Source organism: Oncorhynchus nerka, unplaced genomic scaffold, assembly GCF_034236695.1.
Source record: "Oncorhynchus nerka isolate Pitt River unplaced genomic scaffold, Oner_Uvic_2.0 unplaced_scaffold_2452, whole genome shotgun sequence".
NCBI lineage: Eukaryota > Metazoa > Chordata > Actinopteri > Salmoniformes > Salmonidae > Oncorhynchus > Oncorhynchus nerka.
This window is the reverse complement of record NW_027038846.1, coordinates 25,110-39,897: the sequence shown is the minus strand read 5'-3', so window position 1 is coordinate 39,897 and position 14,788 is coordinate 25,110. Positions and strand designations below refer to the sequence as shown.

Sequence of the window (14,788 nt, the reverse complement as noted above, 5' to 3'; positions counted from 1 at the left end):
TATGAGAGAGGCAGTAGTGTTGGAACTATCCCAGTAGACATTATGAGAGAGGCAGTAGTGTTTATAACTATCCCAGTAGACATTATGAGAGAGGCAGTAGAAACTAGAAGGGTAAATGTTCTCCTTGTCCCCCAGAATAAACAACAGATTCCTCTGGGTAGCTTTTCTTTCTCCACTATATCTGGGTTCCTCCCAACCGGCTCCCTATATAGTGCACTACACTTGACAGGGGCTGTTAGGGCTCTAAGTAGTCTACTCTATAGGGAATAGGGAGTCATTTGGGACACAGTATTTCTGGTTTCCTTCCCTCTGGACCGCTGGGCAGAGCAGGGTAAATACTGATCTAGATTAGGACACAGTATTTCTGCTTTCCTTCCCTCTGGACCGCTGGGCAGAGCAGGGTAAATACTGATCTAGATTAGGACACAGTTTCCAGTCCCTGGTTTTTTGGTAACTTTTTTTATCTGTTGTTTTCTGTGGATTATCAGTTTTTTGGGGCGGAAACAGCAACGGACAGGAAGACCCGACACGAACCAGGAAATGGATGTGAATTTATAGAGGAGATGTTCAGTTATTCTCAATTATCAACATGTTTAGAAAGGAATGGGCCCATAACCTAGTCAGTAGTAGTAGTAGTAGTCTGTTACAGGACTGGTTATGTGTCATAACCTAGTCAGTAGTAGTCTGTTACAGTACTAGTTATGGGCCCATAACCTAGTCAGTAGTAGTAGTAGTCTGTTACAGGACTAGTTATGTGTCATAACCTAGTCAGTAGTAGTAGTAGTAGTCTGTTAGAGGACTAGTTATGGGACCATAACCTAGTCAGTAGTAGTAGTAGTCTGTTACAGGACTAGTTATGGGCCCATAACCTAGTCAGTAGTAGTAGTCTGTTACAGGACTAGTTATGTGTCATAACCTAGTCAGTAGTAATAGTCTGTTACAGGACTAGTTATGTGTCATTGTAGTGATGTCATAACCTAGTCAGTAGTAGTAGTAGTAGTCTGTTACAGGACTAGTTATGGGCCCATAACCTAGTCAGTAGTAATAGTCTGTTACAGGACTAGTTATGTCTCATAACCTAGTCAGCAGTAGTAGTAGTCTGTTACAGGACTAGTTATGGGACCATAACCTAGTCAGTAGTAGTAGTCTGTTACAGGACTAGTTATGTGTCATAACCTAGTCAGTAGTAGTAGTAGTCTGTTACAGGACTAGTTATGTCTCATAACCTAGTCAGTAGTAGTATTAGTCTGTTACAGGACTAGTTATGTGTCATAACCTAGTCAGTAGTAGTAGTCTGTTACAGGACTAGTTATGTGTCATTGTAGTGATGTCATAACCTAGTCAGTAGTAGTAGTCTGTTACAGGACTAGTTATGGGCCCATAACCTAGTCAGTAGTAGTAGTAGTAGTCTGTTACAGGACTAGTTATGTGTCATAACCTAGTCAGTAGTAGTAGTCTGTTACAGGACTAGTTATGTGTCATAACCTAGTCAGTAGTAGTAGTCTGTTACAGGACTAGTTATGTGTCATAACCTAGTCAGTAGTAGTAGTAGTAGTCTGTTACAGGACTAGTTATGGGACCATAACCTAGTCAGTAGTAGTAGTAGTCTGTTACATGACTAGTTATGTGTCATTGTAGTGATGTCATAACCTAGTCAGTACTAGTAGTCTGTTACAGGACTAGTTATGTGTCATAACCTAGTCAGTAGTAGTAGTAGTCTGTTACAGGACTAGTTATGGGCCCATAACCTAGTCAGTAGTAGTAGTATGTTACAGGACTAGTTATGGGTCAGTAGTAGTAGTCTGTTACCTAGTCAGTAACCTAGTAGTAGTAGTAGTAGTGTTACAGGACTAGTTATGGGTCATAACCTAGTCAGTAGTAGTAGTCTGTTACAGGACTAGTTATGTGTGTCATAACCTAGTCAGTAGTAGTAGTCTGTTACAGGACTAGTTATGTGTCATAACCTAGTCAGTAGTAGTAGTCTGTTACAGGACTAGTTATGTGTCATAACCTAGTCAGTAGTAGTAGTCTGTTACAGGACTAGTTATGTGTCATAACCTAGTCAGTAGTAGTAGTAGTCTGTTACAGGACTAGTTATGTGTCATAACCTAGTCAGTAGTAGTAGTCTGTTACAGGACTAGTTATGTGTCATAACCTAGTCAGTAGTAGTAGTCTGTTACAGGACTAGTTATGTGTCATAACCTAGTCAGTAGTAGTAGTCTGTTACAGGACTAGTTATGTGTCATAACCTAGTCAGTAGTAGTAGTCTGTTACAGGACTAGTTATGTGTCATAACCTAGTCAGTAGTAGTAGTCTGTTACAGGACTAGTTATGTGTCATAACCTAGTCAGTAGTAGTAGTCTGTTACAGGACTAGTTATGTGTCATAACCTAGTCAGTAGTAGTAGTCTGTTACAGGACTAGTTATGTCCATAACCAGTCAGTAGTAGTAGTCTGTTACAGGACTAGTTATGTGTCATAACCTAGTCAGTAGTAGTAGTCTGTTACAGGACTAGTTATGTGTCATAACCTAGTCAGTAGTAGTAGTCTGTTACAGGACTAGTTATGTGTCATAACCTAGTCAGTAGTAGTAGTCTGTTACAGGACTAGTTATGTGTCATAACCTAGTCAGTAGTAGTAGTCTGTTACAGGACTTAGTTATAACCTGTCAGTCAGTAGTAGTCTGTTACAGGACTAGTTATGTCATAACCTAGTCAGTAGTAGTAGTCTGTTACAGGACTAGTTATGTGTCATAACCTAGTCAGTAGTAGTAGTCTGTTACAGGACTAGTTATGTGTCATTTCAGTGATGTCAACCTAGTCAGTAGTAGTAGTCTGTTACAGGACTAGTTATGTGTCATAACCTAGTCAGTAGTAGTAGTCTGTTACAGGACTAGTTATGGGCCCAGTAGTAGTAGTCTGTTACAGGACTAGTTATGTGTCATAACCTAGTCAGTAGTAGTAGTCTGTTACAGGACTAGTTATGTGTCATTTAGTGATGTCATAACTAGTCAGTAGTAGTAGTCTGTTACAGGACTAGTTCATTACAGTGTCATAACCTAGTCAGTAGTAGTAGTCTGTTACAGGACTAGTTATGTGTCATAACCTAGTCAGTAGTAGTAGTCTGTTACAGGACTAGTTATGTGTCATAACTGATAGTAACCTAGTCAGTAGTAGTAGTCTGTTACAGGACTAGTTATGTGTCATAACTTAGTCAGTAGTAGTAGTAGTCTGTTACAGGACTAGTTATGTGTCATAACCTAGTCAGTAGTAGTAGTAGTCTGTTACAGGACTAGTTATGTGTCATAACCTAGTCAGTGTGTCATAACCTAGTCAGTAGTAGTAGTCTGTTACAGGACTAGTTATGTGTCATAACCTAGTCAGTAGTAGTAGTCTGTTACAGGACTAGTTATGTGTCATAACCTAGTTAGTAGTAGTAGTCTGTTACAGGACTAGTTATGTGTGTCATAACAGTCAGTAGTAGTAGTAGTAGTCTGTTACAGGACTAGTTATGTGTCATAACCTAGTCAGTAGTAGTAGTCTGTTACAGGACTAGTTATGTGTCATAACCTAGTCAGTAGTAGTAGTCTGTTACAGGACTAGTTATGTGTCATAACCTAGTCAGTAGTAGTAGTCTGTTACAGGACTAGTTATGTGTCATAACCTAGTCAGTAGTAGTAGTCTGTTACAGGACTAGTTATGTGTCATAACCTAGTCAGTAGTAGTAGTCTGTTACAGGACTAGTTATGTGTCATAACCTAGTCAGCAGTAGTCTGTTACAGGACTAGTTATGGGCCCATAACCTAGTCAGTAGTAGTAGTAGTCTGTTACAGGACTAGTTATGGGCCCATAACCTAGTCAGTAGTAGTCTGTTACAGGACTAGTTATGTGTCATATACAGGACTAGTTATGTGTCATAACCTAGTCAGTAGTAGTAGTCTGTTACAGGACTAGTTATGTGTCATAACCTAGTCAGTAGTAGTAGTCTGTTACAGGACTAGTTATGTGTCATTGTAGTGATGTCATAACCTAGTCAGTAGTAGTAGTCTGTTACAGAACTAGTTATGTGTCATAACCTAGTCAGTAGTAGTAGTCTGTTACAGGACTAGTTATGTGTCATTTCAGTGATGTCATAACCTAGTCAGTAGTAGTAGTCTGTTACAGGACTAGTTATGTGTCATTGTAGTGATGTCATAACCTAGTCAGTAGTAGTAGTCTGTTACAGAACTAGTTATGTGTCATAACCTAGTCAGTAGTAGTAGTCTGTTACAGGACTAGTTATGTGTCATTTCAGTGATGTCATAACCTAGTCAGTACTAGTAGTCTGTTACAGGACTAGTTATGTGTCATAACCTAGTCAGTAGTAGTAGTCTGTTACATGACTAGTTATGTGTCATAACCTAGTCAGTAGTAGTAGTAGTCTGTTACAGTACTAGTTATGTGTCATAACCTAGTCAGTAGTAGTAGTAGGCTGTTACAGGACTAGTTATGTGTCATAACCTAGTCAGTAGTAGTAATCTGTTACAGGACTAGTTATGTGTCATAACCTAGTCAGTAGTAGTAGTCTGTTACAGGACTAGCTATGTGTCACCCTGTTCCCTATGCACCCTGTTCCCTATGCACCCTGTTCCCTATACACCCTGTTCCCTATACACCCTGTTCCCTATGCACCCTGTTCCCTATGCACCCTGTTCCCTATGCACCCTGTTCCCTATGCACCCTGTTCCCTATGCACCCTGTTCCCTATGCACCCTGTTCCCTATGCACCCTGTTCCCTATGCACCCTGTTCCCTATGCACCCTGTTCCCTATGCACCCTGTTCCATATGCACCCTGTTCCCTATGCACCCTGTTCCCTATAAACCCTGTTCCCTATGCACCCTGTTCCCTATGCACCCTGTTCCCTATGTTCACCCCTGTTCCCTATGCACCCTGTTCCCTATGCACCCTGTTCCCTATGCACCCTGTTCCCTATGCACCCTGTTCCCTATGCACCCTGTTCCCTATGCACCCTGTTCCCTATGCACCCTGTTCCCTATGCACCCTGTTCCCTATGCACCCTGTTCCCTATGCACCCTGTTCCCTATGCACCCTGTTCCCTATGCACCCTGTTCCCTATGCACCCTGTTCCCTATGCACCCTGTTTCCCTATGCACCCTGTTCCCTTCCCTATGCACCCTGTTCCCTATGCACCCTGTTCCCTATGCACCCTGTTCCCTATGCACCCTGTTCCCTATGCACCCTGTTCCCTATGCACCCTGTTCCCTGTGCACCCTGTTCCCTGTGCACCCTGTTCCCTATGCACCCTGTTCCCTATGCACCCTGTTCCCTATGCACCCTGTTCCCTATGCACCCTGTTCCCTATGCACCCTGTTCCCTCCCTATGCACCCTGTTCCCTATGCACCCTGTTCCCTATGCACCCTGTTCCCTCCCTATGCACCCTGTTCCCTATGCACCCTGTTCCCTATGCACCCTGTTCCCTCCCTATGCTCCCTGTTCCCTATGCACCCTGTTGTTCCCTATGCACCCTGTTGTTCCCTATGCACCCTGTTGTTCCCTATGCACCCTGTTGTTCCCTATGCACCCTGTTGTTCCCTATGCACCCTGCTGTTCCCTATGCACCCTGCTGTTCCCTATGCACCCTGTTCCAACCCGAACCATTTTAAATATCAACTTTAATGGGTTAGGGACGTCCCGAGGATCCCAGATAGCACAGTAAATCAAATATATTTATATAGCCCTTCTTACATCAGCTAATATCTCAAAGTGCTGTACAGAAACCCAGCTTAAAACCCCCCAAAACAGCAAGCAATGCAGAAGCACGGTGGCTAGGAAAAACTCCCTAGAAAGGCAGGAACCTAGGAAGGAACCTAGGAAGACACCTAGAGAGGAACCAGGCTATGAGGGGTGGCCAGTCCTCTTCTGGCTGTGCCGGGTGGAGATTATAACAGAACATGGCCAAGATATTCAAATGTTCCTAAATGACCAGCAAGGTCAAATAATAATAATCACAGTAGTTGTCGAGGGTGCAGCAAGTCAGCACCTCAGTAGGATCCCATCAACGGCTGTAGTCTACAGAGTGGGCCTAACACTGGGGGCGAGTGGGCCTGACACTGGGGGCGAGTGGGCCTGACACTGGGGGCGAGTGGGCCTGACACTGGGGGCGAGTGGGCCTGACACTGGGGGCGAGTGGGCCTAACACTGGAACTGCAACATTGACAGTTTTGGTGTAACATGGCGACCCTCTATTTGTCTCCTCAGAGCTGCAGAAGGAGGAAGATGAGGAACAGGGTCGTCATGGGAAACGTCCGGATCGCCCTCCAGCCCCACGTAGAGTCAGCTTCAGCCAGGACACCTCTCACCCCTACTACGATGTGGCTCGACACGGGATCCTACAGGTCACAGGTAACCAGGACACCTCTCACCTTCTACTTCGATGTGGCTCGACACGGGATCCTACAGGTCACAGGTAACCAGGACACCTCTCACCCCTACTACGATGTGGCTCGACACGGGATCCTACAGGCCACAGGGATCCTACAGGGATCCTACAGGGATCCTACAGGCCACGGGGATCCTACAGGGATCCTACAGGCCACGGGGATCCTACAGGGATCCTACAGGGATCCTACAGGCCACAGGGATCCTACAGGGATCCTACAGGGATCCTACAGGCCACAGGGATCCTACAGGGATCCTACAGGTCACAGGGATCCTACAGGCCACAGGGATCCTACAGGGATCCTACAGGGATACTACAGGCCACAGGGATCCTACAGGGATCCTACAGGCCACAGGGATCCTACAGGGATCCTACAGGCCACCGGGATCCTACAGGGATCCTACAGGTCACAGGGATCCTACAGGGATCCTACAGGTCACAGGGATCCTACAGGCCACAGGGATCCTACAGGTCACAGGGATCCTAACGGGATCCTACAGGTCACAGGGATCCTACAGGCCACAGGGATCCTACAGGCCACAGGGATCCTACAGGGATCCTACAGGGATCCTACAGGCCACAGGGATCCTACAGGCCACAGGGATCCTACAGGTCACAGGGATCCTACCGGGATCCTACAGGTCACAGGGATCCTACAGGGATCCTACAGGTCACAGGGATCCTACAGGGATCCTACAGGTCACAGGGATCCTACAGGGATCCTACAGGTCACAGGGATCCTACAGGGATCCTACAGGTCACAGGGATCCTACAGGGATCCTACAGGTCACAGGGATCCTACAGGGATCCTACAGGGATCCTACAGGGATCCTACAGGTCACAGGGATCCTACAGGCCACAGGGATCCTACAGGCCACAGGGATCCTACAGGGATCCTACAGGCCACAGGGATCCTACAGGGATCCTACAGGCCACAGGGATCCTACAGGGATCCTACAGGCCACAGGGATCCTACAGGGATCCTACAGGTCACAGGGATCCTACCGGGATCCTACAGGTCACAGGGATCCTACAGGTCACAGGGATCCTACAGGGATCCTACAGGTCACAGGGATCCTACAGGTCACAGGGATCCTACAGGGATCCTACAGACCACAGGGATCCTACAGGGATCCTACAGGGATCCTACAGGGATCCTACAGGTCACAGGGATCCTACAGGCCACAGGGATCATCCTACAGGCCACAGGGATCCTACAGGCCACAGGGATCCTACAGGGATCCTACAGGGATCCTACAGGCCACAGGGATCCTACAGGTCACAGGGATCCTACAGGTTTCCTACAGGTCACAGGGATCCTACAGGCCACAGGGATCCTACAGGCCACAGGGATCCCACAGGCCACATGGATCCTACAGGCCACAGGGATCCTACAGGGATCCGACAGGCCACAGGGATCCTACAGGCCACAGGGATCCTACAGGCCACAGGGATCCTACAGGCCACAGGGATCCTACAGGCCACAGGGATCCGACAGGCCACAGGGATCCTACAGGGATCCGACAGGCCACAGGGATCCGACAGGCCACAGGGATCCGACAGGCCACAGGGATCCTACAGGTCACAGGGATCCTACAGGCCACAGGGATCCTACAGGCCACAGGGATCCTACAGGCCACAGGGATCCTACAGGTCACAGGGATCCTACAGGTCACAGGGATCCTACAGGTCACAGGGATCCTACAGGGATCCTACAGGTCACAGGGATCCTACAGGGATCCTACAGGTCACAGGGATCCTACAGGTCACAGGGATCCTACAGGTCACAGGGATCCTACAGGCCACAGGGATCCGACAGGCCACAGGTATCCTACAGGGATCCTACAGGGATCCTACAGGCCACAGGGATCCTACGGGGATCCTACAGGGATCCTACAGGCCACAGGGATCCTATAGGCTACAGGGATCCTACAGGCCACAGGGATCCTACAGGCCACGCCTCCTAACCCTAACCCTTGACAGAACTGTATTTGGGGAGTTTCTCCCATTCTTCTCTGCAGATCCTCTCAAGCTCTGTCAGGTTGGATGGGGAGCGTCGCTGCACAGCTATTTTCAGGTCTCTCCAGAGATGTTCGATCAGGTTCAAGTCCGGGCTCTGGCTGGGCCACTCAAGGACATTCAGAGACTTGTCCCAAAGCCACTCCTGTGTTGTCTTGGCTGTGTGCTTAGGGTCGTTGTCCTGTTGGAAGGTGAACCTCCGCCCCAGTTTGAGGTTCTGAGCGCTCTGGAGCAGGTTTTCATCAAGGATATCTCTGTACTTTGCTCCGTTCATCTTTCCCTCGATCCTGACTAGTCTCCCAGTCCCTGCCGCTGAAAAACATCCCCACAGCATGATGTTACCACCACCGTTCTTCACTGCAGGGAGGGTGCCAGGTTTCCTCCAGACATGACACTTGGCACTCAGGTCAAATAGTTCAATCTTGGTTTCATCAGACCAGAGAATCTTGTTCCTCATGGTCTTGAGTTGTTTAGGTGTCTTTTTGCAACTCCAAGTGGGCTGTCATGGGCATATTACTGAGGAGTGGCTTCGTCTGGCCACTCTACCATAAAGGCCTGGTTGGTGGAGTGCTGCAGAAATGGTTGTCCTTCTGGAAGGTTCTCCCATCTCCACAAAGGAACTATGGAGCTCTGTCAGAGTGACCACCGTCACCTCCCTGACCAAGGCCCTTCTCCCCAGATTGCTCAGTTTGGCTGGGCAGCCAGCACTAGGAAGAGTCTTGGTGGTTCCAGACTTCTTCCATTTAAGAATGATGGAGGCCACTGTGTTCTTGGAGACCTTCAACGCTGCAGAAATGTTTTGGCACCCTTCCCCAGATCTGTGCCTCGACACAATCCTGTCTTGGAGCTCTACGGCCAATTCCTTCGACCTCATGGCTTGGTTTTTTGCTCTGACATGCATTGTCAACTGTGGGACCTTATATAGACAGGCGTGTGCCTTTCCAAATCATGTCCAATCAATTCAATTTACCACAGTTGGACTCAAAGTTGTAGAAACATCTCAAGGATGATCAATGGAAACAGGATGCACCTGAGCTCAATTTCGAGACTCATAGCAAAGAGTCTGAATCCTTTTGTAAATAAGGTATGTGTGTTCTTTATTTTTATAGATTTTCAACAAAAAAAATCTATTTTTGCTTTGTCATTTTGTGGTAGTGTGTCAATGAGGAAAATATGTATTTAATAGATTTTAGAAAAAGGCTGTAACGTAACAACATTTGGGAAAAGGTGAAAGGGTCTGAATACTTCCTGAATGCCCTGTATCCTGTTGGGTCAACTTGTCCTAAAGGTGCGAGAGAAATATTCCAGACATTGTCTGGGACAGTTGTGGGATGCGATAGATCCCAAATGATTTCTGTAATGCTGTCTTATAAAGGTGCATTTTTTTAATGGTGAAACATTTTCTTTCTCACAAACTGTAAACTGACACGTGTTCCAGTTAGGCTCTACACCCGTTCTAAAGCAGATTAATGTGCTGATGTATTCTCTCCTGTTCTCTCTCTCTGTTCTCTCTCTCTGTTCTCTCTCTCATGTTCTCTCTCTCTGTTCTCTCTCTCCTGTTCTCTCTCTCCTGTTCTCTCTCTCCTGTTCTCTCTCTCTGTTCTCTCTCTCTGTTCTCTCTCTCCTGTTCTCTCTCTCCTGTTCTCTCTCTCCTGTTCTCTCTCTCCTGTTCTCTCTCTCCTGTTCTCTCCTGTTCTCTCTCTCTCTGTTCTCTCTCTCCTGTTCTCTCTCTCCTGTTCTCTCTCTCCTGTTCTCTCTCTCTGTTCTCTCTCTCTGTTCTCTCTCTCTCTCTGTTCTCTGTTCTCTCTCTCTGTTCTCTCTCTCCTGTTCTCTCTCTCTGTTCTCTCTCTCTGTTCTGTTCTCTCTCTCTCCTGTTCTCTCTCTCCTGTTCTCTCTCTCCTGTTCTCTCTCTCCTGTTCTCTCTCTCCTGTTCTCTCTCTCTCCTGTTCTCTCTCTCTCCTGTTCTCTCTCTCTGTTCTCTCTCTCCTGTTCTCTCTCTCTGTTATCTCTCTCTGTTATCTCTCTCTGTTCTCTCTCTCCTGTTCTCTCTCTCCTGTTCTCTCTCTCCTGTTCTCTCTCTCCTGTTCTCTCTCTCTGTTCTCTCTCTCTGTTCTCTCTCTCTGTTCTCTCTCTCTGTTCTCTCTCTCCTGTTCTCTCTCTCCTGTTCTCTCTCTGTTCTCTCTCTCCTGTTCTCTCTCTCTGTTCTCTCTCTCTGTTCTCTCTCTCCTGTTCTCTCTCTCTGTTCTCTCTCCTGTTCTCTCTCTCCTGTTCTCTCTCTCTCTCTGTTCTCTCTCTCTCTCTGTTCTCTCTCTCTCCTGTTCTCTCTCTCTCTCTCTGTTCTCTCTCTCTCTCTCCTGTTCTCTCTCTCTCTCTCCTGTTCTCTCTCTCTCTCTCCTGTTCTCTATCTCTCTCTCCTGTTCTCTCTCTCTCTCTCATGTTCTCTCTCTCCTGTTCTCTCTCTCCTGTTCTCTCTCTCCTGTTCTCTCTCTCCTGTTCTCTCTCTCTGTTCTCTCTCTCTGTTCTCTCTCTCTGTTCTCTCTCTCCTGTTCTCTCTCTCCTGTTCTCTCTCTCTGTTCTCTCTCTCTGTTCTCTCTCTGTTCTCTCTCTCTGTTCTCTCTCTCTGTTCTCTCTCTCTGTTCTCTCTCTCCTGTTCTCTCTCTCCTGTTCTCTCTCTCTGTTCTCTCTCTCCCTGTTCTCTCTCTCTCTGTTCTCTCTCTCTCTGTTCTCTCTCTCCTGTTCTCTCTCTCCTGTTCTCTCTCTCCTGTTCTCTCTCTCCTGTTCTCTCTCTCTCTGTTCTCTCATGTTTTCTCTCTCTGTTCTCTCTCTCTGTTCTCTCTCTCTGTTCTCTCTCTCTGTTCTCTCTCTCCTGTTCTCTCTCTCTGTTCTCTCTCTCTGTTCTCTCTCTCTGTTCTCTCTCTCCTGTTCTCTCTCTCTCTCTCTCCTGTTCTCTCTCTCTCTCTCTCTCTCCTGTTCTCTCTCTCTCTCTCTCTCTCTCTCTCTCTTCTCTCTCTCTCTCTCTCTCTCTCTCTCTCTCTCTCCTGTTCTCTCTCTCTCTCTCTCTCTCTCTCCTCTCTCTCTCTCTCTCTCTCTCTCTCTCTCTCTCTCTCTCTCTCCTGTTCTCTCTCTCTCTCTCCTGTTCTCTCTCTCTCTCCTCCTGTTCTCTCTCTCTCTCCTCCTGTTCTCTCTCTCTCCTCCTGTTCTCTCTCTCTCCTCCTGTTCTCTCTGTTCTCTCCAGGTGATGATAACTATGGCAGGAAGCTAGTGATCTTCAGTAGCTGCCTGATGCCCCCCTCCCATCAGCTCAACCACCACCACCTACTGCAGTGAGTCAGGACAACCATCATACGATATGTGTTGTTTATGTACACTTGACCCTAAGTAGCTCTATGTAGTCTATATCTACCTCTGTAGAACGTTCTCTATGGTCTGTTCTGCTCTATGTAGTCCATATCTACCTCTGTGGTCTGTTCTATGTAGTCCATATCTACCTCTGTGGAACGTCCTCTATGGTCTGTTCTGCTCTATGTAGTCCATATCTACCTCTGTGGAACGTTCTCTATGGTCTGTTCTGCTCTATGTAGTCCATATCTACCTCTGTGGTCTGTTCTATGTAGTCCATATCTACCTCTGTGGAACGTTCTCTATGGTCTGTTCTGCTCTATGTAGTCCATATCTACCTCTATGGTCTGTTCTGCTCTATGTAGTCCATATCTTCCTCAGAACAGACCATAGAGGACGTTCTACTGGCAGAGACAGTGAGACAGAACTGGCAGAGACAGTGAGACAGAACTGAACCTCAATAGAACCGAGGACCGGAGTTTAGAACCACTGGTCTATGCTGTTGGTGGTACTCTATGCTGTTGGTGGTACTCTATGCTGTTGGTGGTACTCTATGCTGTTGGTGGTACTCTATGCTGTTGGTGGTACTCTATGCTGTTGGTGGTACTCTATGCTGTTGGTGGTACTCTATGCTGTTGGTGGTACTCAAGGACTGGAGTTTAGAACCACTGGTCTATGCTGTTGGTGGTACTCTATGCTGTTGGTGGTACTCTATGCTGTTGGTGGTACTCTATGCTGTTGGTGGTACTCTATGCTGTTGGTGGTACTCTATGCTGTTGGTGGTACGCTATGCTGTTGGTGGTACGCTATGCTGTTGGTGGTACGCTATGCTGTTGGTGGTACGCTATGCTGTTGGTGGTACGCTATGCTGTTGGTGGTACTCTATGCTGTTGGTGGTACTCTATGCTGTTGGTGGTACTCTATGCTGTTGGTGGTACTCTATGCTGTTGGTGGTACTCTATGCTGTTGGCGGTACGCTATGCTGTTGGCGGTACTCTATGCTGTTGGCGGTACTCTATGCTGTTGGCGGTACGCTATGCTGTTGGTGGTACTCTACGCTGTTGGTGGTACTCTACGCTGTTGGCGGTACGCTATGCTGTTGGCGGTACGCTATGCTATGCTGTTGGCGGTACGCTATGCTGTTGGCGGTACGCTATGCTGTTGGCGGTACGCTATGCTGTTGGCGGTACTCTATGCTGTTGGCGGTACTCTATGCTGTTGGCGGTACTCTATGCTGTTGGCGGTACTCTATGCTGTTGGCGGTACTCTATGCTGTTGGTGGTACTCTATGCTGTTGGTGGTACTGAAGGACTGGCGTTTTGAACCACTGATCTATGCTCTTGGTGGTACTCAAGGACATGGAATGGTTTTCCTGCTCATCAGACCAGTTGAGATCTGGTGACTGAGACGGCCGTGGGATGGGTTTTCCTGCTCATCACTGAGACGGCCGTGGGATGGGTTTTCCTGCTCATCACTGAGACGGCCATGGAATGGGTTTTCCTGCTCATCACTGAGACGGCCATGGGATGGGTTTTCCTGCTCATCACTGAGACGGCCATGGGATGGGTTTTCCTGCTCATCACTGAGACGGCCATGGGATGGGTTTTCCTTTCCTGCGGCCATGGGATGGGTTTTCCTGCTCATCACTGAGACGGCCATGGGATGGGTTTTCCTGCTCATCACTGAGACGGCCATGGAATGGGTTTTCCTGCTCATCATGGGTTTCCTGCTCATCACTGGACGGCCATGGGATGGGTTTTCCTGCTCATCACTGAGACGGCCATGGAATGGGTTTTCCTGCTCATCACTGAGACGGCCATGGGATGGGTTTTCCTGCTCATCACTGAGACGGCCATGGGATGGGTTTTCCTGCTCATCACTGAGACGGCCATGGGATGGGTTTTCCTGCTCATCACTGAGACGGCCATGGGATGGGTTTTCCTGCTCATCACTGAGACGGCCATGGAATGGGTTTTCCTGCTCATCACTGAGACGGCCATGGGATGGGTTTTCCTGCTCATCAGACCATTCCGTGACCCCTCCTCCTGCCTTGTGGAGGGGGGCATTGTCATCTTATGGGGGCATACCCATGATGGTACCCAAAATAATGGCCTGCCCTGCATTTTTATACATGACCCTAAGCATGATGGGATGTTAATTGCTTAATGAACTCAGGAATCACACCTGTGTGGAAGCACCTGCTTTCAATATACTTTATCCCTCATTTAGTCAAGAGTTTTTCCATTATGTTTGGGCTGTTACCTGAGTGCTCTGTTCTCTCCTCTCCCTGTAGGTATCTGATGTATACCCTGGACCAGTATGTAGAGAGTGACTATACGGTAGTGTATTTCCACCATGGTCTCCGCAGCTGCAACAAGCCCTCGCTACACTGGCTACGAAACGCCTACAGAGAATTTGACAGGAAGTAAGTCACCCTGACCTCTAACCTACGACTTTTCAAGCCCTCTCAATCAAAATATAACTCGATGAGCCAGTTTTTCCAGAATGATGTTTATATTGTGTGTGTGTGTGTGTGTGTGTGTGTGTGCGCGTTGTGTGTCAATGTATTTCCTGATAGGTACAAGAAGAACCTGAAAGCCCTCTATGTCGTCCATCCTACTAATTTTATCAGAATCATCTGGAATATATTCCAACCACTCATCAGGTATGGTGCCCAGTCATCTTTCTACAGTAATAACCTAGAATACAGTATATTCCAACCAGTCAGGTATGGTGCCCAGTCATCTTTCTACAGTAATAACCTAGAATACAGTATATTCCAACCAGTCAGGTATGGTGCCCAGTCATCTTTCTACAGTAATAACCTAGAATACAGTATATTCTAACCACTCATCAGGTATGGTGCCCAGTCATCTTTCTACAGTAATAACCTAGAATACAGTATATTCCAACCAGTCAGGTATGGTGCCCAGTCATCTTTCTACAGTAATAATCTAGAATACAGTATATTCCAACCAGTCAGGTATGGT

The 14,788-nt window shown here is 47.3% G+C and overlaps 1 protein-coding gene across 1 annotated transcript in view; it reads left to right on the top strand.

Annotated features, from left to right (window-relative positions):
• Positions 1-6,259: 6,259 nt before the first annotated feature.
• Positions 6,260-14,788, top strand: part of LOC115122361 (rho GTPase-activating protein 8) — a gene marked incomplete at its 5' end in the record, with an annotated part of 31,461 nt that continues 22,932 nt past the window's right edge. The window contains 4 exons of the mRNA XM_065014609.1: positions 6,260-6,403; positions 11,695-11,782; positions 14,092-14,223; positions 14,377-14,463. Coding sequence (XP_064870681.1) covers positions 6,260-6,403; positions 11,695-11,782; positions 14,092-14,223; positions 14,377-14,463 — 451 coding nt within the window. The remainder of the gene's footprint in view (positions 6,404-11,694; positions 11,783-14,091; positions 14,224-14,376; positions 14,464-14,788) is intronic.